Here is a 22,863-nt window from a genome sequence, read left to right on the forward strand (position 1 = left end):
ATAGTTTGTAATCCAACACGGAAGGGTAAACTATAAATTCCAAGGAAGCTTTTAATTGCTGATGTTGCCAATACATATGCTAACTGCTTCCAAGTGCTATGCTTATTTTTTGTTTACTTCTAGAATAGATGAACCAATTTTGCAGCTCATTTTGAACCCAAGCAAGAAGTGGGGAAGTGTCCATGAAACAGGACATACCTATAAGTAAAGATTTGGGGGATAGAGTTGAGAAGTTCCATTCATTTTATTAAAACTGTTTTTTCCCATTGGGATTACTTAGGTGTTCATGTATTTCTTGACTCAAAACTGAAGGGAAAATGCGTAACTGATTTTCAGTCAAAAGGATTCGGCAAGGAGGCTACCAGAAAGTGGCTCAGGGACATATGCAACCTTCTGGTTTTATGTTGCCCATCCCTACCCTGAGAGAGAAAAAGTGGGCTATGTATGTTTTCAAATAGAAGGTATGATCTGTGTTCAAATCCAGATGTTTCGTTATGGAACCTGTGGTTGCAGCCTGTGGGCTTAAGCTGCCACAGAGGGATTAATTTCAATCTCATTGCTCTGAGACTGGAGGAAGATGGGAATACGGACACAGTCAGCAAAAGGATTTGGAATTAAATGCATTCTTCTAGGAGTCAAGAACCAGGGCCTTGAGATTTGGGGGGAGCTCTCAAGAATCTTCGGCTTCTTAGCACATTGTCTGAACACCTCATCAGACAATAAACCTGCCCGTCGCTTTCCAAAACTGCCTCTGAAATGTGGGTCAACTTACTCCATCTACACTACACTGTACATGCAAACAAGCAATAAACTTGCATGGCAGGAAGGTCCTACAGCCCACCACTGGTCCAAGGATGCTTTGGAGAAGGCCCTGAGATCATGTGGAAAGAGAACACCATCCATTTCCAAGAGTGACTCAATGGATTTCCCAGCAGTCACTCTGAGGGGGATGATGAGTATTGGCTGGGGGCAAAGCTGCAATAAGGAGGTGCTATTTGCTCCACAGGAGTGGTGTAGCCTTGCGCATCTTCAGGACAGGACACTTCACAATCAATTTTCCTGAAAACCTGTAAATGAAGATGCCATGCATTCTGCAAAAGGACATCCCGCCCTTCAATCTTCTATGATGATCTGCCTGAGGATCATCCAAGATCTCCCAGGATTTCAACCACAGCTAGATTCTCCCTGACCATGTCCAATGCCCCATTGAAACCACCCAAACTCACTGACACCCCAACTGTGGGAGTCTTTCAGTCAGCCCCGAACCTCCCCCTTACTTTCTGTGGGTGGCCTTGACTTTTAACATTATTGAGGAGAAACGCTTCCTATCCATTTTACTTATGCAGGGATGACTAACCCTAACCCTGTAGTAACATATGGCTGTGAGAGCTGGACCATAAGGAAGGCTGAGCGAAGGAAGATCGATGCTTTTGAACTGTGGTGTTGGAGGAAAATTCTGAGAGTGCCTTGGACTGCAAGAAGATCAAACCAGTCCATCCTCCAGGAAATAAAGCCAGACTGCTCACTTGAGGGAACGATACTAAAGGCAAAACTGAAATACTTTGGCCACATAATGAGAAGACAGGACACCCTGGAGAAGATGCTGATGCTGGGGAGAGTGGAAGGCAAAAGGAAGAGGGGCCGACCAAGGGCAAGATGGATGGATGATATTCTAGAGGTGACGGACTCGTCCCTGGGGGAGCTAGGGGTGTTGACGACCGACAGGAAGCTCTGGCGTGGGCTGGTCCATGAAGTCACGAAGAGTCGGAAGCAACTAAACGAATAAACAACAACAGGGATGACTTCATATGCTTTCCAAGCTAGAGACCTCCACCACCAACTTATCTCTGAGCCCACCTGCCATCCCTTGTATTTTTCACCTAAGAGACACTACCACAGTCCGCTCTTTCTGATGACAAAATCTTTAATGGGCCAGTTCTGCTTGACAGTCAATGGTGGGGTGACCACCCAAGGCTCAGGCCTTCACGGCGTATTTCCGGGGGGGATACAGACGCTCTTTCCGTTGCTGTTTTTTTGTCTTCAGGCCTTCTTCGTGCTTGTTTAGCCTCCGCCGCATGGCACGTGTCTTCTTTGGACGCAAGTCCAAGGGCTTGTATTTCTTGCCCTGTGGCCAGGAGAAAAAAGAAGTCAGGCTCTGGAAAGGATGCAGACGAATACTGGAGACTCAGGGACAAAATGCAGGCGACAGCGGTCTGTAGTGCTGACCATGACAATGTCTGAGATTAATATAAACTTCCCAGAGGTTATCAGTGGCTACTGTTGATATTAAGCTGCATGCTACCTCTAGGATCAGAAGACATTGGCTTCTAAATGTCAATTCTGAGTGTGTGCTGCTAGATCTCTCTGCCTCTGGGCAGTCCGGAGACATCTGGCTGGCCACTGTGGGAAAAGGGAGGCTGATATAGTCAGGAAAACCAGTATTTTTTTTAAAGGCTTATTTGCAATGGGCTGGTGCACACCCATTGCTCTTCAATCATTCCAGATGCCCAAAACCTAAGAATCACGAATGGCTCCATCAGTGTTTATCCCGATGTGCAAATCAGACAGTTTGCGCTTGGCTTTCAACTATGTGAGATAGAACGCGATGAATGGCTTGTTATGCGTGATGTAAACAAACCATCAAAGGAACTTCCACCGTTTGTTTAGACATTCCCACGGGCTTGAGGAGCCCAGCACAAGGGATCCAGCAGCGTATCGGCACGACTCGTAAACTCTCTTGTTGCTTAGCCAGCACCAATTTCAAATTCCCAAGTCCCATTTTTTAGAAGGCTTCTATCAAAAGTTACAGAAAGGAAGCGGAACAATGGCGCCCTCAGAGTGCTATGTACCCAGCGGATAGCAGCCTGCCTGAAGCGGCTCGGCGCGAGCTACCCAGCAGGAGACTGTTTTAGCAAGAGCAGATTCACGCTGCATCCACAGAGTTGAAAGCAGTGTTGGGTGATAGCTCTGCAAGCCACTAGATTAGTTCCCCACCCCACCACAGTGCAGGTAATCAGATCTGAAACAGAAGTTGGGGCGGGGGGAGGATCCTAGTCTCACTGTATGGCTTTTCAAAAAAGGCACGCGATCCCCAGAAAGCACGTGTTTTGGGTTAAGGAGAGGCCCAACGGGTCCAACTCTAATTTCCTGCTTTGGATCCAAACAGCTGCACTTCCCTACGTTACAAGTTAGCCAGAAGAGCTAAGACACATCTGGAGGGCTCAGGTTGGGGAAGACTAGTGTGCACGCTCTTCCATGTTCACCAGGAGCTTTGTTCCAGCACAGCCCATCCTGTCCACCCAAAGCCACCTCAGCAGAAGAGGCAAGAATTAACGCTCCAAACTCACTCTGTAGAACTTCCTGAGGTTTTCCTTCTGGGTCTGGTTAATGACTGTCAGCACTCTGGCGATGGACTTGCGAACCACCCGGCTGCAAAAAGACAAACACAAGAGGGAAAAAGGAACGGTTCAGAGAAGCAGCAAGCAACACTGTTTTCCCCACAACGTTGGGCTCTTCGTATTCAACCCCTGACAAGTCAGTCTGGAGAAGTGTGGGGAAAAACTCACATCTTGGAAAGTTTGGAAGCTGCTCCGCCAGTCACCTTGGCAACGCGTAGCTGAGACAGTTCCACCTTGAGGTCTTCCAGCTGTTTCAACAGCTCTTCCTTCTTCTTCCCTCGCAGGTCACGGGCTTTGATCTTGGCCTAGGGACAGAAGTGTACCGAGCGTCACTGAGCAAAGGCAAGAGACAAGTAACTTTTTAAACACCGCCTTTGCAATATGATGAGGTAGCAACTTCCTACGCTAAAAACTCATGGTAGCGAATAGAGCACAAAAGGGAGGGAGGGAAAAGAGGTATTCTTTTCCCTTGTTTTCCTAACAGTGCATCTGGCAGTTTACCAGTTACAAGAGAAACAGGATGGAGAAATGTATAGGAAGGCAGAACTCCATGTATTGTTTCCACGTTGATTACATGGAAGCAGAGAAGAAGTGCAAAATTGGTACTAATCGTTGCATTAAGTTTTGGAAATCTTAGCTCATTCTTTTGCTTTCTTTTAGAACGAAGTTTCTAACCCTTCATGCTGCGAAGATGTGGACTATGTCACCTCAAATTCACGAACCTGAACTCTTGCACTTGCTCCGACATGTTGCTGATTTGTATCTCTGAAGTTTAGCTCACTTTATATAATGCTTTTAAAAAGCACGTGTAAGTCTCTATATTAGGCAGCTGACAGAAAGTTATTGCTTAGGCTACAGAAACCTACTCCTTGTTTTCCTATGAAGCAGACCAAACGGTTTGGTTCAGAAGTTCATTTCTAAATCTACTGTGCTATATTCTTAAATCAAGATGGTAGTAATGCCTAAAGTCAGCTAAAGTCACCCCTCCTCACTGGTGCCCTCTAAACATGCAATTTCAACCAGAACAGTAAAGAAAAGCCTGCAATTAAATTCTCAGCTCATTATCTGTTTACAGAAGAGCATGTAACATAAGCTGCAGCATTAACAATACCGCAAATGGAGGTATTTGGTACTGATAACCTTTTATAAGCCAACTATCCCTGACACATAGCAATATATACCCCATAATGAACAATTAAACCCTTTCCCAAAAAATCTTGTACTTCAAGTTGTACAGAAGTTGAGCCAAGGATAACTTATACAAAAGGCAGGATTTTGAATAGCCTTTTGGCCACACACGAAATATCATTCAAAGTGCAGGGAAAGGGGAGATTAACCAGAGCATACTTAAAAATGGGAAGAAAATTAAGGAGAGCCTGTGTATAATGAAACCAGAACATATATTTAGAATATTTACTCTGGGGGTTCATCCTGATTTATGATTCAGGTTCAAATCCCCAAACAGAGATGGGTGATTTTCAGCTAATCTCTCTCAGCACAGCCCACTTCACCAGAGCACTGTGTAGATATAATCAAAGTGATATACAACGTCAAGTCCTGGAGCAAAGGAGGGGATAATCTAAAAAAATAAGATGGAGAATGAAGCACAGATCTGACCAGCTTTGGTTATTATGTGGGACTCAGGTAATTTATTTTATTTAAGCAATTTATCTACTGCTTCTATCTTCACAGACTTGAGGCAACAATAAAGACTACATTATTTTTGCTAACAAAAACATAAAGGTTAACAAATAAGGTAGTGAACCTGCCCCCCCCCCCCGCAATTTATTCCGGGCTTACAACCTCAAAGGATGCAGGTCAGAAGTACGTATGCTAGATCAGGCCACACCTTGGTCCAGGTGTGCCATTGTTTGCACGCTCACAGCACACCCTGGCACCACCAGACTATTTTGCCATCTACCAGCAGCTGTTCTCCACAATCTCCAGCTGAGGCTCCGAACCAGAATCCCTGCAAGCCCACAACATGCTCCTCCCACTCCGGTTGTGGGCGGGGCAGCTCTCAATTGATGCTGCAGCCGCACACAAGCGCAAACGGGGGGCCCCGGCGGTCTAGGGCACACCCAAGAGTGGCACAGCAGGACGCCCAAAAGGTTGGGCCCACCCCGGTAAAGCAAGGGCCAACGCGTTCACACAACCCGCTAAATCGGGTGAGTGTTAGCCCAGGTTACTTTTTTTTCTTTTTTAACAGGCGAGCATGGCGTGCGAGCCCCGCTCTCGGGTCTTCCCGAGACCTTCCTAAGGAGAAGCCAATAACGCCCATCTCAAGCAGAGGGTTACAAAGCCCACCTAAGCAAAGGGTCGCGACCCGGAAGCGTTTCTTTCATTCTCTGCCCCCCCGCCCATGCGAGGCTCCTCGCTTCTTATATGCGGCCTGTTCAACCGACACCCCGTAACTCTCCTCCCGCCGTCCCCCGATTCCTCGCACGGGGCGGCCCAGCTCAAGCGGCCTTTTCCCCGCCAGCCCGCTTTACACCCATGGCTCCGCACCCCCTTCTCGGAGCCGATGGAACCGGATTCAAACCGGTCCCCCCGCGCCCGCTCACCATCACGGCGACGACAAACTCCGGCTGCCGACGAGAAGGGAAAGGACGGAAGCCGGGAAGGAACAGGAAGCCCGCGGACCGGATCAACCAATGAGAGCGAAGCTCGGAGGGGGGGCGAGGAAGGATCGACCACGTCAAGGTTTTGCCCTCTTCTCTCCCCTCCCGTTGGAGTGATTTAGTCCTTGTGATGCCAGGGCGGAGCGCTCGAGCCGGCCGGTTATAAATCAACATTGGCGCCGGGCTGTTAAGCGCTGATCAGTTCGGGGATCGAGTTATGGAGCAATTATGAAGCAACGCCATTCGGCCAACTAAGTCGAAATTAAATTAATTTTTAAAAAAAGGGGGGGGGGACAAGGGCGCCTCTTAATTATGCGTGGGTCTGCTTGATAGTGATGATGATTCATTGCAAATCATGCCATTTTTGCCCAAATAAGATTAGCATGTAAAGATCACACGGGGGACGTGCATTAATGGACACCTGACACGAAGCCAGCAGCCTTGCCCTGTGATTGGTGCCAGCACTGGCTTAGCCAAGGTACACTGTCACTGAACTTGGAGGTTCTATTCTAGGCTTCCGCTCCTGGTGTTTTGGACTGCACCGTCCATAGCCCTTTCCTTCGTTCGTTCCTTCGTTCGTTCTTTTCTTTCTTTCTTTCTTTCTTTCTTTCTTTCTTTCTTTCTTTCTTTCTTTCTTTCTTTCTTTCTTTCTTTTTCTTCCCCCCCCCCTCTCTCGTGTGTTTGTATGTGCGTATCTTCCGTGCAAGTGTTGGGATTTAAATGAAGCTGACTTTGCTAAAGCTTTAACGTGCTTGTTCCTTGAGCTTATTATACTGCATTTTTCTATAGATGCGGATGCTATCCGTTTGTTATCCAGCATCATCTGTTTTGTATATGGTGCGTGGGCACGCGTGTGAAGTTTAATTCAGAGCACTGAGTTTGCTTTTAATATAAATAACGTCTGTAGGATCTCTCTCTCTCTCTCACACACACACACACACACACGGGATTGGACGTAATTGCACTCAAGAGAATATGAGTTTGCTGAGTGTGAGGAGTGCATTTGTGTTTTTATGGATACACACAGACACATGCACGCGCACGAGAAGGGTAAGTATTTGGATTTGATCTCAGAAGAGAGCTTGACATGTGTGAATGCGTTACGCCTGCATTTAGGTCCCTGTGCGCGCGCCCGCCCGCAGGCAAGCACCTTCTCCTTTCCCACACGCGCGCGCGTGCAAGCCCGACGTGCATCTGCAGGTAGGTAAGCTGCCCCTCGGGCAACGCCGCTCTCTGTCCGGCAGGGGTCGCTCAGCCTCCCCCTCCCGACGGCCGCCCGGGACTTGCTGAGGGCGAGAGCCAGGACACGCGCGAGCGGCAGGCAGCTCGGCCAATCGGGGGCCGCCGCTGAGGGCGCGCGGCCAATCGGGGCGCCGGCTGGGCGAGGGGGCGGAGCAGGCGAGGCCGTGCCCAGGTTAGGCTGAGGGGGAGGCGCCGCTCCATCCTTCCCTTACCTGGAGCGAGCGGTGAGTCCCCGCAGCTCCGGCCGCCGCCGCCGCCGCCTCGCTGGGCAGCGCGAATGGTGAGAGGGCCGGCCCGCCCGCGCTTGCCCCGAACCGGCCCAGCCTCTAGGTAAGGGCCCGGGCAAGGTGGGGAGGGTCGCAGAGAAAAGCGGGGAGGGGGCCAAGAGCGAGGGGAGGGGGCGCAGGTCGCCGGGGGGCTCGGCAGCATGGGTTTGGGGGTCGAGTGGCTTGGGGGGAGCCGGGGCTCGGGGGTTGGGGCCGGGGTCTGGGGATTGGGAGGGTCTGGGGTGCATAAGGTCGTTGTAGCGATTGGGGGGGCTGGATGTGCCGTTTAGGGGGTGAGGGGCGCCCGGCGGGGGTCCACGCTGAATTATGGGGTGGTACTGCAGGATCCCAAGCCTACATCCACTGGGTGGGGGGGATGGCGGGGCTGGGAGGGACTGGAATCGGAAGGGAGTTCTTGGAGATTTGGGGAGGGGGGAAAGGGGCCTGGGGAGGGGGGAAAGGAGGAAGAGGAACGAGGGGGGACCCCAGGGGGAAGAAGGGGGAGACGGGAGGGTTGGGGGTTGCCTCTGGGATTTGGGGTGGGGGGATAGTTGGGAATACGGGGGGGTGGCAATATGAGCCAATAAAGGGGAGAGGGGTGGGGGTGGGAGCAGAGAGTAGGAGGTCAATGCACGATGAAGGGTTGGGGTTGGAGAAGGAGATTGTGGGCAGAGGAAAATGGGGCTCTCCCATCTGCTTAGATCCATTGGGTGTCAGCTGACCCCCACAGTCCTTTTGGCCCATGCAGATGGGAATGATGAGGATGGAGGTCCACCACCATGGGGGAAGGTTTGCCTTAAGATGCTGAGGTCTACACAGAGTGGAAATGGGGGGGGAGGCGAAAGGACAGCGGGGTGGGTGGCTTTGGGTCCATGAATATCTGGATTAGAAGGTATGGGGAAGATAGGTTGGAAGGGCATAGTGCCAAGGTGAGGGGCAAAGGAGGAATAGGGGTTGTGTCTTCAAAGATGACATGGAAGGCTGCAGAATGGAAATGGGGTTGGGAAGTATGGAGCAGAGGAGTGGGAATGAGGGGACTGTGAAGGATTTTGGTTGAGGATTCTGCTTTCCAAGCACTGCTGTTCGGTGGGATGAATGCCTGCCTGTTCCTCAAGGGTTAGGTGGTGCATTTTGGGTGGAGATTTGGGATGGAGAAGCATGCAGGTAAGAATGGGTGGGTGCCATGAAAAAAGCGGGTTGGGTTTGTAGCTGGTGAGAGCCTTAGAAGAGTGAAGGGAGGTTGTGTTATTCAGAGCAGGTCTGTGGTGGAGAAGGGGGGCTCTGCAAAAAAGGGCATTCTGGAGAAGACCTAGAATTTGGGGGCTAAAGATGACTTGAAGATGTCGCAAAGGGATATATTAGACAACAGGGAGCATGGGAAGGAAGGCTGAGGTTATGTTGAGCACACAGGCGTCCCTCTTGGCATCTATGTGTGAACAGGGAAAGCCCCCAGGTAAACACTGAGCTCTCTCATCTCCTAAATTTTTTTGGGGGGGGGGGCTTAGTTCAGTGGCTTTTGAGTCTCTCGTTTTGCAGAGCAATGGACGCCTGTGAGCCTTTCAGTTATGTGCAAGCAGTTATTGTGAAGGTCCTGACTTGTGCTTGTCTAGTGTGTGTGTGTGTGTGTGTGGTGGGGGACGTCCTTGCTCATCCCTGCTGCCCTGTTGCTATCTTCTCTCTTTTCCCACCCCCTCCTCCAGAATCACAACCTTTGCAGACCATCTTCCCCTCTTTCCAGTTAAATGACGATAAATGCGATTGGCTGTATGGTTGTCTCCTGCTCCACAAATGTTGCGTGTCCCTATTCATCTTGCAGCAGCTTCATGGATGTGTTGTGATCCTCCCCCCACCCCCAGGGTTGTATGAGGCTGGCTTGGGGAAGGAGGGACAGACAGATTTTCTTGTAGCCTTCAGGTTTCTCCCAAGTGAGAGAATTAATCAACAATCAAAGGAAAACACACATGCACCCCCCCACCTCATCTTGCTTTTAACAAGCAGATCTTGCAAAGGTTTTGAAATTGCTCTGAAGAAAGTACAGGCTTAAAACTGGCATATGTTTTCATTTCTTTACCTAATATTCTTGTTACTACGAGCTCATTCCCCTGGGATATTATAGCTTGGTGCTTTCCTCTTTTCTGTTTTTTAACCCTGCCGGAGAATATAATTGCCTCTCTCTATTTCCTAGGAATGAACTGAAATTGATTAGAGATTCTGCTAGATTAGAGCCAATGTCATAAGGCCTGGTATCTGTATACAGATCCCAACTTTTTCTTAATTTCTTACTGTCTGGTGAGTTCTTCATGGCAGCACCACTTCCTAGTAAGGTTATGATTATTTAAGAGGTGCTTTTCACAGAAAGAGGCAGGGTTATAGTAAAGGTGACCTTGATGGAACTCAGTTTCTATCTAATTTACGTCTTAATCTGGTGAAGCTGTGTCTTTATTTGCTGCATGAGAAATCTTTTTGTGGCCGGGGGTGGCACGTGGCCTTTGTGTTGGTGCCTGAGGCTGTACCCCAAAATGAGGAATATTTTTGTTTGCAGATCACAGGATGCATGGCTCCTTTTGAAAAGCAGGGTCATGTAAATGACTCAATTCTTTTAATCTCTTCAAAAAATAAGTTTGAGTACAGGTGGTCGGAAAAAGAATTCTGGAGAATCTCTTTTGGGCTTAAACCGTCTAGAGTCCCCTTTTCGGGAGAGATGGGCGGTGATAGAAATCTGAAAAATAAATAAATAAAAGACAAAAAAAATTGAGGTGGCAGGAGGCAACTCCCTAAATTCTGCATGAGAGGGGTTTGATGCATTAGACCTACAGTATATTTCCCAACCTTGACAACTTCATGGTGCATGGATGTCAAGTAGATTTTTTTTTAACAGAGATTAATCTCCATTTGTTTATTTCCTATTCACCCTAATGTCTCTCTCACCCTTTCTCATTGGTTTGGGCATTGGGATCAAAACCTCTTGTTACTCTGGTGTTGGGTTCCAGCTCCTTCTGTTAGCTCTTCCAGAGTCTCAAGAGTTGGGATCTGTGCTTGAGAGCAGTGAAGGAACAGGAATATGGTTATGGCAATATGATGTGTTTGGTGTATACGCATGAATATATATGCATGCTTCCAAAGAACTAGAGCAAGAAGCAAGATCTTCCAGGCCATAAACTAGTAGACTCAGTCTATTTATGGGAACTTTTTCTCCCCTATGGATCTCCTATGCTCTCTTTGCATATATATCCCATGGTGACATATATGGTTGAGACTTAAGTTGCATAAGGCATCTAGAGAGAGACTAAGAGACTGAGAAGTATAACAGACCAAGGTGAAGATGGATCATTCTGGAGTGAATCTACCCCTCTGCTGGCTAGGAGTTCATACCAACTGGATGGCAATCAATCCATCAGGGCATCTAGGCAGTCTTCTTCTAGAAGAACCCAAGTCTTGGACTGTACTCCTTAGGACAATATTGAGAAGTTAGTCCACCCCTCTGGATTATGAAGCCCATGTTTTTTTGCAGAGCATGCCTTATGGTTTAGAGCAGCATCACTGGAGAAATGCTGGTTGGTGAAAGCTGATCTAAAGACACTCGATGCTTCTCTTCTGGGAAACTGGAGGATGTCCCGGAGTTCATATCTGTTTCCGTTGGTTTCCTTTGTTGCAAGCGTGTTCCTTTGCACGATGCGAAGGTGAGTTCATGTGCATGTAAGGCCAGGATAGAAGGTCAAGCCAAGGTCTCTACCACTAAAATATGTGAGGCTGCTGTCAAAAGGAATGCTGCCTAGCGATATATAATGGCAAGGGGGGTGGTAGAAGTTGAGAAAGGGAGAGAGAGATTATATAAAACTTCTATCAGATTTAAACAGTGGAAGATTGGGATCAATATATGAAAAAGAAAACCCTATCCAAGGAAGCTGATGATGGCCCAACCTGAAAATTTAATTTTTAACTCCAGAAATGCTTACTGGTGGAGATCCCTGAGTGACATGAGGTGACAATGTGTTATTTTACAGATGAGGCAGATGTGCCCACAAAGCAGCAGCATTATTTGCCTCTGGGCCATCTGCCTGATTCCAGACCCAGTTTGTTCTTAGATGTGAGGCTAGATGACAAAGTTGAAAAAAGTATTCTGGAAGGAAGCAATGGCTAGCAACTTCCATATTGCTGCCATTGAAGTTACATGGGCGTGTTGAAGAAATCATCAAGCTTGACTTGAAGGAAACTTTGCCATTTTGGTTAAATGCCCTAACCCTAAGTAATCTTATATATTGAAATGGTCGGGCATGTATATGGAGTCCCCAAAGGCTAGGAATTTACTCAGTAAGTTTTTAATGGAGTTCTAAGGGCTTAAAATTAGATGCCAGGTTGTTTACTTAGGCAGTTGAGTTTCATGCTGTCTTTCTTTGTTGGCGCTTGAAGTGAGGTTGTGGTTCCTCCGTGTGGGGAGTGGGAAGGCTAGAGAGCAAGTCCAGAACTGAGTTTTGTGTATTTGGAAGGCATTTCTCATAATCTCCTCTCTCTTTCTCTGGCCAACTCAAGCCATCACCCTGCTTGATCATCCTGCCTAGAGGGGGCTCAGCATGGTTGTAACTTGGCCTGCCAGCCAGCCAGAAGACAGGTTTAGCCGCTTTCCGAACACAAATGGCTTCTTTCCTCCCAGAGGGGTTGTTGTCTGCAGATGCTAGACATTGCCCTGGCGTTTAGATGCTCTCCAGGAACTTGGCTGTTGTAAGGATGCATTTCCTGACTTCTCGAGGTAACAGGGCAGGACTTGGCTGGGCTTGGAGTGAAGCTGGCATGCTGCCACCTGATGTGCAGAAGAAAGCTGGCTGCTTTCCTCTGCTTTGTAACACAGGCGGTCCCACATTCTCTTTGTCCGCCAGCCTCTTGCAACCCTCGTTGGCTGGCCTGCAGGACAAGCGTAATTCTTAGTTTCCGTTCCCAGGTGTGTCTCTGCCTACGTAGGGGCTGGTGCTGCGATGCCTTCAGTATGCGACAACCCTCCTAATAACTATGGGAACGTGTTGTTGCTAGCATTTATGTACCTCCCTGAACATTCAGAGCACTCTTCGGAATTATCTTGACCATTCTGGTGGGCCAGAGAGATACGGGCTCAGCCAACCCACTCCACGCTGGGTTGGGCAAACTTGATGCTTTGCAGATTGGGCAAACCTTAGGCTTTAGCGTACATAGTTTTCTTTTTTTTACTAGAGCCTCAACAATGGCTCAAGATAAGACTGGGTCTCAGAGCTCATGGCTCACCCCAAGGGTTGGTTTTCAGGAGCAGAGCTAAGTTTGAGTCCATTCCTGATTTATTTTTTTAAAGTGACCCTGGTGTTTCTTCACTTTGTCAGATTAGTTTAGGGGTTTGCTTAGTCCAGGGACAGAAACCCTTGTCTTGTGCCTGAAATTAAAGATGGACAATCGTTTTCCCCAAATAGCCCAAAGGTGTTAAGTGAGATGCTTTTTGCTTGAGGTAGCAGGGAGGCAGAATAGAAATCAGATATTGTGATAAGCAACCATGCCCAGAGTATGCTTTCTGCAACATCTGATGGCATATCCTACCGGATTTCCTTCTGAAAGCTTCCTACATTTTAGCACACCCCTTGGAGGCTTTCTCCCCACCTTTACCTTGCTGAATTTCTCCTTGATTTCCTTGATATTCCACAAACGGGGACCTTTCCATCTGCCCAGAAGCTTAAATAAGTCTGTTGACACCACTTCTCCATAGCATCCCCTTCCTGCTTTCTGTCTGGATTTAAAATAACCTTTGGCAAGGAAGAGGGACGATATTCTTCCTTTTTCTGGGGTGGGCAAATGAAACCCTACAAACCAGCTCCCTATTATGAAGCCGATCGCCCAAGGAACGGCCTCGGCTAAGGGGAGGTTGAACAAAAGAAAAAAGGTGATTAAGTCGGTTTTGAGGACTCTACCACAGTGGGTCAGTAGCCTTTGGCCCTTGGCTGTAGATTCAGCAAGAGGTCACGAAGCTGCAGTGAAAGGGGGAGCATGGAGGGTGGAGACCGGACAAATGTAAGGTTAATTGCTGAAGAAGTAGCTGGAAGAATGAAAGCTTGTTCAGTTGGGAGCAGTCTTCATACACAGGGACGAGGGTAAATACTTAATGCACAAATGCCTTGCCCAGCCATTATTCTTGACCTTTGGCTGTGCTAGCCGGGCTGACGATAGTTGGAATCCAAGTTAACAAAACAAAAGGGCTGAATGTAGCCAGCGAACGCAGCAGTCTCCAAATTCTTGAGGGTGCAGCCCCTAGAATTGCCAGCTAGCATTCAGACATCTACTCTTACGGTCCAGGGGGCCACCAGGGTGGAGAAGACTGAGGTTAGAGGGTTACGAAAAAGTGGCAACTCAGGCAGAGCAAATTGCAGGACTGTTAACATCTCTCTCAAAAAAAAATAGATGGGACAGACGCAAAAGAGATCAGCCCGTGTTTATTTTGACCAGTTGTATAGAGGTGCTGGGTATCGCTTTCCCTGTCTGTTACGTCACAAATGGCAACTTCCAAACTTCTGATGCATCTGTGATGGTTAAGAGCAGAGGAACCCGGCTGCTCTCTGCCTGCAGGAAAGAGAATATGGGCACAGAGGTGAATATAAGAGTGGGTCTTCTGTTCTGTGCCACGCTGGCAGAGAAACACTTTTGTAGGTTTTCCGAGCCTTTCTAAAGGAGAATATAGTGAGATCCGTTCTTTTTTAAGACGAGTTGTCTGGAAGCTCCTGGCTTTTTGTCTTCTCAATCACCGCGTTGGTCCATCCAGCCCCGCATTGTCTACTAAAGGATTGACGCCTTTCAGAAGATTGGGCTCTGGCATCTTGCTAGGTTGTGGGTTTTTAAAGCATGGTTTATGAATAAACCACAACTCCGTTTGACCACAGGCTAAGCCAGGACCAAGCCAAAGGCAAAGATCCCCTCTTCCTTCTGTCTAGAGGGGGTCTACTCCTCCATGATGGTATATCCCAAGAAGATGATTAATAGAGTCATGGTACCATTTCTTACCAGTCTTGTGATCTTACCATTGCTGCCCATCATCTGTGTTCCTTCCAGTTCATGCCAGCAAATCTCTGCCAGATACTGGGCACGGCACGTAGGGCTCTAAGGAGTTGATGGTAGCCGGGAAAGCGGCTTTCATGAGTTAAGGTAGGCCCTGAAATCCAGCTCCATCAACAGAGAGAGCCCTCTTCCCTGTGTTCCTGCAGTCTGGCCCCTTTAGTTGTGCCGTGGGAGCATAGCTAATTTTAAAAATACTTCCTCTTGTACACATACAATTTTCCACGTGGGTGATTAGAGGAAAATAATTATTAGCATGTTGGATCTTGGTAATTATAACAACAAAGTCTCTGTCACACTCACATGGTGGTGGCAACCTCTTACTTCCCCAGGAGTTAGACAGGAAAAGAGCCCATGCTGTGCCAGGCACAACAGGCTGACAGCTGTTGCCCCGCCAGTGATCTCAGCCTGTCACTTGGTGGCGAGGTGAAATGGACAGTGCGTTTGCTGTGCTGTTCCTGGCATGACCAAAAGAAGGGATTCTTCCTCTTCCGAATGCTGGATTGGAAGGGAGGCCTTAGGACATTGCAGCATCAGCAGTGTCTAAGCTCTTAAGTGGACGTTCATTATTGCATCACAGACCCCCCCCCAAGGTCTTTGTCAGTCACTCTTGACACCAAGGAAAGTCAGGCTACCACCCATTCAGCTATCCAGGTGTCAGCTCCAGCTGACATCAGCTGTCTGGGAGTTTCTTCAGCGGAAGTCCAGGTGGTGCTCGGTTGCAGATCAGCGTTCTTCAAATCTAAACCTTAGTCGGCCAGGTTTAAGTAAGAGTTAAACTTTCTCAGGCAACAAATGGATCTGTGTGGCTTCAGGGAAGACCACTAAAGACTTGGTCATCTGAGTAGGGTGAATTGTTTGACTCTCGTGGTAACTTCTGGAGGCCTTGAGAGCATCTTGGCTGATTGGAGAAACCCCATCATTCAGAAACAGGGTAATACTGAAAGGGAGAAATGGGGAGTCCATTGCTTAATTGGCATCTTTGCAGCAGCTTTGGAGACCAAGGGCATGTTAGGTTAACAGAGGCAAGTCACTGTAAGAGAGATGTTGATTGCTGTTCTTTCCCCACTGGGATAAGAAAATACATACCATGGGATGATCTCAAAGGTGGAAAGATCTCTCATGGATAAGAATTCATCTGTTCCCCAGTCATCCTTTCTAGTTTGCAATCCTGTACAAGGAGGGTAGATCATATGATGCTCACCAGGTGTTTCGGACCCCAGCTCTCATCAGACCTAACATGCATGGTCTGTCATTGCGGGTCCCAGATTTCGTAGCTCCAAATAGGCAAAGAACACCAGGCTGTTTATGCCTGTCAGCAGTGTTGATATGGGGGCATGCTCTATGAGTTTTTTCCTTCGTGCCTTTGGGTCAGGCTTTTCTAATGAAGTGCCCTCCAGATGTGGGGGCTGGAAGTTGAGGCCTAGCCCATGTGGAAGGTACCTATAGAGAATATGGCAAATGACCTTGATGGAGATATGTGAGCTCTGTTACCAAAGTGACGAAGGGTAAGACATATCTTGAGTCTGCAATGGACAGAAGATAGTTGGAAGTGGCTCAGATAGACACCTCCCTAATTCACATGAGTGTAAGAAGGGGGAGGCAGTCCAGCGCTATCAGACTTGCAAGATGCGGTTTTTATAGCCGATCTCAATAAAAGTAAAAGCCTTCCTATGGGGTTGATTTCCTGGTCTGGTCTACCTAGTCGGGCTGACAGTACTAGTTTAGGGGTTGTAACTGGAAGCTAGGGTGAGGGACCTATGACCTGAACCACAACTCCCAGCATCCTTCCCCATTGACTAGGTGGGCTTGGGCTTCTGGGAATTGTGGTTCAATAGCAATCTGGAGGTCAACAGATTCCCCACCGCAGTTCTCTCTCTCCTAGCATATGACTGCATTTTTTGTGGCGAATCTCTCCCTGGATTATTGATGCAAGTGCGATCAAGGTGGAGAGTCCTCAGCTGGTGACTGTTTGGGGTTGTTTTATGGCATGGGCCTACTGCAGGAATAAATCTCAAGCTGAAGCCCAGTAAAACACGGAGATAATAAATCTCCTTTGGTGCCTTCTCTTTCCTCTTTCTGTAAAAACCTTAAGAGCTTGTTTGAAGGTCTTTGATAGGATTAGTCTAAATCCTGGAGTTGTTTTCTTGTCTGGTGTGGTATTTGGGGTCCATCTTACATTGACAGAAGCTAGAGGAATTTCTTAACTTTGCAGAGAGGGCGTGGAGGAGAGAGAAGGCCAGCTTGAGAGCAGATCGTATATCCCGCATACGTAATAAAAGGAATGGTGTCCGTAATAGTATCTTTCCGGCCAACTGTTTTTCTTGGGCATGCTAAGAGCAAAAAGCTGGCAACTGTAGTAAATACAGAGATTTTGCCGCTGGCCACTTTGCAGCGAAAAGAAAGCCTTGAGGTTCAGGTGTCTTTAGAGTGGGGGGAAAAGCCACGTCTTTCCAGAAACGACTTCCAAGGTTTAACGCACCCTGGGATTGTGCTCATGTCTTTATGGCCTGGCTCCCTTCCTCTTTGTTCTGAAAAAAGCCTCAAGTACATTTCCAAGATGGTTTATCAGTGGATGGTGAAATGAAGTCAGAATAACAACCCAAGCCATTGGACCCGACAGAATCAGTAAAAACAAGCAACGTTCAAAGTGGGGCAAAGATAGCATTGGGTCCATCTGTGGAGAAGGGGTCCTGCGCCTTAACCCCAGCAATAAAGGGAAAGACAATACAGGGTTGCACTATACCACGGGTGGGAACAGGAACGTTTTCAGCTACATTATTTGGCGGGCTAAAAGAAGGAAATCCCACTCTGCTCTTTGCTGTTTTAAAACCTTCCCGGGGCACGATAACGTCATCGGCACCTTCAGACACTGGCCTTGTAAAGCAGGCATTGATTTGCAAAGAGGAGCATAAAATATGCTATTGTATGAGTCTCATGTCACTTTCATTTCAGCGTTGGTTTCCTTGAAACCTGATCACCGCAACTGGGCCAAAATAACTTTTTCCAATCTCTGCTCCTCTCTCAGAATTGCCATTCTTCAGGTTTCTTTGGAAGAGGGAATTATTTTAAGACTGCATGGGGTATCGATGAGCCGGGCTCTGTTAATTTCTGCAGCCCGTAACAGGTTTGATCCTTGGGCAAAGAGATGCAGATGCTGGTTTCTGTTACTAGATTGTCATGACGAGAAGAGTGAGCCTCTCCCAGTTGGCGTCTTCTAGCTGGGTTGAGCCTGCAAGTTTCAGATTTTCCAGCCAGTGGAGATTTATGACTTCTGCTTGGAAGAACCTTGGCACCAGTTTTGGGTGGTGTATCTAGTGATACCAGGAATATAAATGGTTCTTCTACCTAGGTGTGTTTTGAGACTGTGTATTTTGTCTTCTCATAGCATGTGGTAGCGCACTTGGCTTCTTGTTATGCCTGTATCATAGCATAGGTACATGACACCTATGTATCTTAAGCCTCAAGAGAGAAAGCAGGTGGGAAAGGTGGTTTTGGTGTGGTCTGTTGGCCTGGGAGGCCGCACATTCTTCCTCCAGGAGGAGAGAAATCTGGAGATCTTGGGTGGGTTGGCTGATTATGTGCCGTCAAGTTGGTGTTGACTGTTAGCAACCACGTAGATAGATTTTCTCCATGACCATCTATCCCTCACCTGATCCTTCAGGTATCCCTGGGATGGGGGACCCTTTTAGAATGTTGAGACTCTGTTGTGGACCATCTCCAAAAATATCTCCTGGGCAGCTACTGATGTTGGAGGAAGCACCTCCTAAAATGTCTCCTGGGCAGGGTTGCAAAGCACTGATTGGCTGAAATGCTTCCTCCAACATCTGTAGCTCTTCCTTCCAAAGGATGCTGTATACTGTCTTGGCAAAGCTTTGCCCTGTTTCCCCCACACAGGTGAGTGAATTTCAGGTGAAGCGACTACCCATTGTTTCTGCAGCCCAGAAGCACTATTTTTAAATAAAGATAATGCTAGAGGCAAGGTTCTTCGCTTGGCACCAGGCCAGCCCCTGGTTTTTAAATGTAGAAATCAGATCGGGCAGGAGCCTTGTGGGTGCCAAGACGATATCCGTAGATACATTGGCATTCCAACTCCAGGTTTCACTCAGAAAATCCCAGCCTTGTATCCACCAGAGGTGGACAAACTGGGCAACTTCCCGTCAGGAGAAATCTGATTTCTACTGATAGCTGGCCTAGGACTGGGGACTGGGATTTTGTTGTTGTTTATTCATTCAGTCGCTTCCGACTCTTCGTGACTTCATGGACTAGCCCATGCCAGAGCTTCCTGTCGGTTGTCACCACCCCCAGCTCCCCCAGGGACGAGTCCGTCACCTCTAGAATATCATCCATCCACCTTGCCCTTGGTCGGTCCCTCTTCCTTTTGCCCTCCACTCTCCCTAGCATCAGCATCTTCTCCAGGGTGTCCTGTCTTCTCATTATGTGGCCAAAGTATTTCAGTTTTGCCTTTAGTATCATTCCCTCAAGTGAGCAGTCTGGCTTAATTTCCTGGAGGATGGACTGGTTTGATCTTCTGGCAGTCCAAGGCACTCTCAGAATTTTCCTCCAACACCACAGTTCAAAAGCATCGATCTTCCTTCTCTCGTCCTTCCTTATGGTCCAGCTCTCGCAGCCATATGTTACTACGGGGAACACCATTGCTTTAACCATGCGGACCTTTGTTGTCAGTGTGATGTCTCTGCTCTTAACTATTTTATCAAGATTTGTCATTGCTCTTCTCCCAAGGATTAAACGTCTTCTGATTTCCTGGCTGCAGTCAGCATCTGCAGCAATCTTTGCACCTAGAAATACAAAGTCTTTCACTGTCTCTACGTTTTCTCCCTCTATTTGTCAGTTATCAATCAAGCTGGTTGCCATAATCTTGGTTTTTTTGAGGTTTAGCTGCAACCCAGCTTTTGCACTTTCTTCTTTCACCTGGGGACTGGGATTGGGAAACTGAAAACCCCGTATCCATTGTCCAAAGGAACAAAACACAGTGATTGCTATTTAAGGAGGGACACCAGACGTCTGCGTGAACCAGCAATACATTGACACCAAGTGGTGGTCTCAAAATACTGACCTCTTTCCTGAATCTCTTCTCTGTTTCTGTTGGTTGTATACCTGATGGAAGGGCTGGGGTCTCCGTTTTCAATAAGTGTCTGAAAAATAGGTTGTAAATATAGTAAATATATAATGTCTAAGGCTGCTGGGATGGGACGCGGTGGCGCTGCGGGTTAAACCGCTGAGCTGTCGATCGGAAGGTCGGCGGTTCGAAACCGCGCGGCGGGGTGAGCTCCCGTTGTTAATCCCAGCTCCTGCTCACCTAGCAGTTCGAAAACATGCCAATGTGAGTAGATCAATAGGTACCGCTTCGGCGGGAAGGTAACGGCGTTCCGAGTCGTCATGCTGGCCACATGACCCGGAAGTGTCTATGACAACGCCGGCTCCAAGGCTTAGAAACGGAGATGAGCACCGCCCCCTAGAGTCGGATTCGACTGGACTTTACGTCAAGGGAAACCTTTACCTTTACCTAAGGCTGCTGGGAGGATCGGTGACCGCCTTGTATTTTTTCCAAAGCTCCCAGTTTTTCTTTCTGATTAAACTGGAGCCTTATTATGCCTAATGTCCACGTAATGTGGGCTTTGCTTCTGGGTGATCCAACCAGTTGCTCCAGAAACTGGTTTCTGGTTTTTTGAAGCCCCCTTGGTTGCAGAGTGACGAGGCAGGGCAGCTTCTGCATTCTGCTTCTGCAGATCCACCCGTTTCAGAACAAGCCCACCCCCCCGGCTGCCTGTTCTGCCTCCCCCATTTTTATATTTAAACAGTAGAATCGTGAGAAAGAGGTGCCTGCTGCGTATGTGTGCATGGCCAATCTACTTGTGCATTCGGAGTATGAAACTATCATCCTGTTCTAGCCTGCCCCCCCCCACACAAACTCCCCCTTTTCTAAAAGGCAAAGAAGTAGCCAGTGCAAAACTAACAGAATTAAAAGCAATTTTCCCCCCCCTAAAGGTAGGCATAATCGCTATTTCTAAGCGTTGGGCTAAACCTTCCATTGTCCTTGCAATCTTAATTGGGCTCTGCTATTTTCATGGAACCCACCAATCATTGGCTGCTCTTAAATACTAAAAATAACAAGGGTTTTTATTTTGCTTCCCCTCACGCACACCCGCCCTGGCTCTCTCATTTCCCTTCCCTTGTGTGCATTGCCTTTTGTGTCTGCCACAGCACCACCACTTTGGGACTGTCATATTGCAGATTTTCCTTTCTCATTTCTGTGACATGGATCCTCTTGGGAAGTCCCTTCTGGGCTGAGATTTGCTGAAGCCCCTCTGGGTCCACCATGAAGCTTGTGGGCATGTTTATGGTGCTCTTTCAGTTCGCCTGGGAGATAGACCTCATTGTCCTCATTTGCCTCTTGGCAATAGAGCATTGCAAGGGAGCTTAAGAGGAGTGGGAAAGCTCTTTCAGGAAGCCGTGTTTGCCATAGCTTATACTTCTGCTGAAAAACTAATAACCTTCCCCAGAATGGAAGTTTGAAGATTGCTAGCTTGCAGGAATATATGTCTGTGTCTCCTACATACCTACATTCCTTGGTGCTGCAGAAAAGTTCAGCTGACTTGGCACTGGCCTGAGAAAAGCAGTCAAGTCTTCTGAGGCCCCTAGCAGAGAGTCCTGATCGAATTGCAAGCTGGATGGAGCAGCATTTATTGTCCACTTAGCTTGAACAAAGCACAGTAAGGGTGTTTGGGGACACAGAGAGGCAACTGGTTAAAGAAGAACTCCTCCTGCAGTTGAGCCAAGGTCAGTAGTAGGAAATGTTGACCATGAACCTATTTGCTAGAAGCACAGTGTGGAAGACCCGTTAGAGCTGGTCCCCAGCAGTTGAAAGCCGAGCTGCCTTGCAGTTGGGCAGGAGAGCCAAGTTCCTTATTTTTATTTATCGGATTTTTATCGCCACCCATCTCCCCCCACAAGGAGGGACTCTGGGCGGTTATTTCTTTAGACGTCAGTGAGTATCCAAAAGGGCTGCTCTGTATGGACAGTAACCCAGAGAGAGGTTCTGTCGAGATGGTGCTTTGGCGATCCGCAGTCCCGGGTTCAATCTGAAAGAATGGGATTAGAAAGTGAGGGGAAAGGTGTATCTCTGTACCAATCCCTGTTTTGGTAGGAAAAGCAGTGCCAGATGGGATGGGCCAATGGCTTAATTCAGGTGGAAAGTAATCTTAGCTGCACATTTAATGCCCTTTGGGTGCAGGTCCCTTCCTCCAGCTAATCTTGGCCTGAACCCAAACCTTCTCAGGTGGTAGCACCACTGGTTGCTAGATTCCATCTCCATGCACCAAATTGCTCAATAACATGCCTTCTAAGAGAAGATTGGCTAGTCATTTAATAGAAAGGAGCAGAGGAGCCAGCACAGTTGTTACCTGAAGGACAGTGGCAACCTATCACCCTGCTGGATCAGGTCAAGGATTCATCAGTCTTGTATTCTATGTCTTCAGGCAAGACCCTTTGGCCTTTTCCTTCCTGGGGCTGATGCTGTTGAATGGAAATCACTCAACACTACATAAGGACATGTCAAAGGTAATGGCCATTGCCTTTCCTGATCCATTTCTCTAATCTCTTGTTGGACTCTTTAGGAAGTCCAACAAGAAACTTTGGTATGTAGAATTTGAAAGAGGAGAAGCTGGCCCTGGTTTAGATGCAAAGGTAGTCTCTAAAATGCTTTAGCAGGCCATAAAATCTGTACAGAAGCAGCATTTTTAAATGAATTGAGTTGCTTTGGAGTGGAAGGACTTGGGGATCTAGTTCAAGCTGTCTGCTGGTCTCACAGTAGATCCTGACTTGCTTTTTGCTCATTCGTGATTTGTTCGGAACTGGTGGTGGCTCTCCCGAGTTCCCAGATAGAAGTATTTTCCTACTTGATTTGGCCAATGCTCTTCTTCACAAGAGTTGTTAAGAATGGAACCTGAGATCCTTATGCATGCAAGCAGCTGCTCCCCAGTGGTTTGGAAACTCTCCCTGGGGCAGTTTGTGAGCTTATAGGGATAACTAACCATCCATCAACTCTCTCTTAGGTTGTCCCTTCAGAATTGTCTGGTGGTTGATCTGTCTTGCAAATGTTCCAGCAGGTTATTAAAAGATAAGCCAAGAAATGAAGCAATGAAAGCTGCTGGAGACAGAAAAAAGAGAGGTTGTGTGTATGTATGTATACACACACACACACACAGACTTTTAATTGGAACTTTTCTAATTTTAGCCAAGAAGCTTCACTGGATC

The 22,863-nt window shown here is 47.8% G+C and overlaps 2 protein-coding genes across 2 annotated transcripts in view; one reads left to right on the forward strand and one right to left on the reverse strand.

Moving 5' to 3' along the window:
* Positions 1 to 1,906: 1,906 nt before the first annotated feature.
* Positions 1,907 to 6,139, reverse strand: RPL35 (ribosomal protein L35). The gene is made up of 4 exons (XM_063316121.1): positions 5,963 to 6,139; positions 3,567 to 3,703; positions 3,348 to 3,429; positions 1,907 to 2,125 (listed from the first exon to the last, which is right to left on the reverse strand). Exons 1-4 carry the CDS (start codon positions 5,963 to 5,965, stop codon positions 1,976 to 1,978), a joined length of 372 nt encoding a protein of 123 aa, XP_063172191.1. The 5' UTR covers positions 5,966 to 6,139; the 3' UTR covers positions 1,907 to 1,975.
* Positions 6,140 to 7,491: 1,352 nt separating this feature from the next.
* SCAI (suppressor of cancer cell invasion) overlaps positions 7,492 to 22,863 on the forward strand; it is a 46,774-nt gene continuing 31,402 nt past the window's right edge. Inside the window, exon 1 of the mRNA XM_063316200.1 lies at positions 7,492 to 7,591. Coding sequence (XP_063172270.1) covers positions 7,539 to 7,591 — 53 coding nt within the window. The 5' untranslated portion in view covers positions 7,492 to 7,538. The remainder of the gene's footprint in view (positions 7,592 to 22,863) is intronic.

The sequence above is a fragment of the Candoia aspera genome, chromosome 16 (assembly GCF_035149785.1).
Source record: "Candoia aspera isolate rCanAsp1 chromosome 16, rCanAsp1.hap2, whole genome shotgun sequence".
Lineage (NCBI taxonomy): Eukaryota > Metazoa > Chordata > Lepidosauria > Squamata > Boidae > Candoia > Candoia aspera.

Bases quoted from the DNA above. Each gene is read 5' to 3' on its own strand.
- RPL35 (XM_063316121.1), bottom strand. The intron at 3,430-3,566 runs GTGAGTTTTTCC...GTCTTTTTGCAG, and splicing joins GCTTCCAAACTTTCCAAGAT to CCGGGTGGTTCGCAAGTCCA. The intron at 2,126-3,347 runs GTGAGTTTGGAG...TCCTGGCCACAG, and splicing joins ACCTCAGGAAGTTCTACAGA to GGCAAGAAATACAAGCCCTT.